A 583-nucleotide genomic window follows, 5' to 3' on the forward strand; every position below is an offset into this window, starting at 1 on the left:
CCTGACCCAGAGCTCTCTATCTCGAAGCGCTTGAAGAACGAGCCTATTGGCAAATTCGACCCCGACTACCCAGACTACAAAGAACAGGGCTTGCTCACGCCGCAAGGCAAAGACCCGATCTACACGGACGTGGCGATGTTCACAGCCCGATGTGAGGAATACGTGATGGGCGATGAATACGGGCTTCAAGGACGATACAGCACCTTGCTGGCCGGCGCCAGCTATAAATGGACGATGACCGAGCTGACAAGCGAAGAACGCCGCCGGATTGAACGCGGATCTGTCAAGACCTTCTGCAAGAAGCTCAACAAGAGATTCAAGCCATCCGCGGCCGAAGCCAGCAGCCGTTTGTTCAACGGCAAATACCGCATCTCCAACTGGCTTGCCGGCGACTCAATTGCTGCCTTCATTCAACGCAAGGCAGCCCTGGCACGCCAGACAGGTCTGAAGCGTGACAGAGATGTCATTCAAGCCATCTGGCCGTTGATTGACGGCGAGATCTTGTCAGCAACCCAGCGCCCGACTTCCAGCTGGTCCTTGGAGCGATGGATCAGACACTTCATTGACAGCAGACAGATGATCG

General features: G+C 55.6%; 1 protein-coding gene across 1 annotated transcript; it reads left to right on the forward strand.

The window, feature by feature from the left end:
• Positions 1-503, forward strand: J7T54_002588 (uncharacterized protein; the record flags this gene model as incomplete). Its single annotated transcript, XM_051510765.1, has 1 exon — positions 1-503. A coding segment is annotated over one exon (503 nt), but the record flags the coding sequence as incomplete, so codon positions are not given.
• Between the last annotated feature and the right edge of the window lie 80 nt (positions 504-583).

Source organism: Emericellopsis cladophorae (genome assembly GCF_022114955.1).
Source record: "Emericellopsis cladophorae strain MUM 19.33 chromosome Unknown NODE_289_length_583_cov_113_247036, whole genome shotgun sequence".
Classification (NCBI taxonomy): domain Eukaryota; kingdom Fungi; phylum Ascomycota; class Sordariomycetes; order Hypocreales; family Bionectriaceae; genus Emericellopsis; species Emericellopsis cladophorae.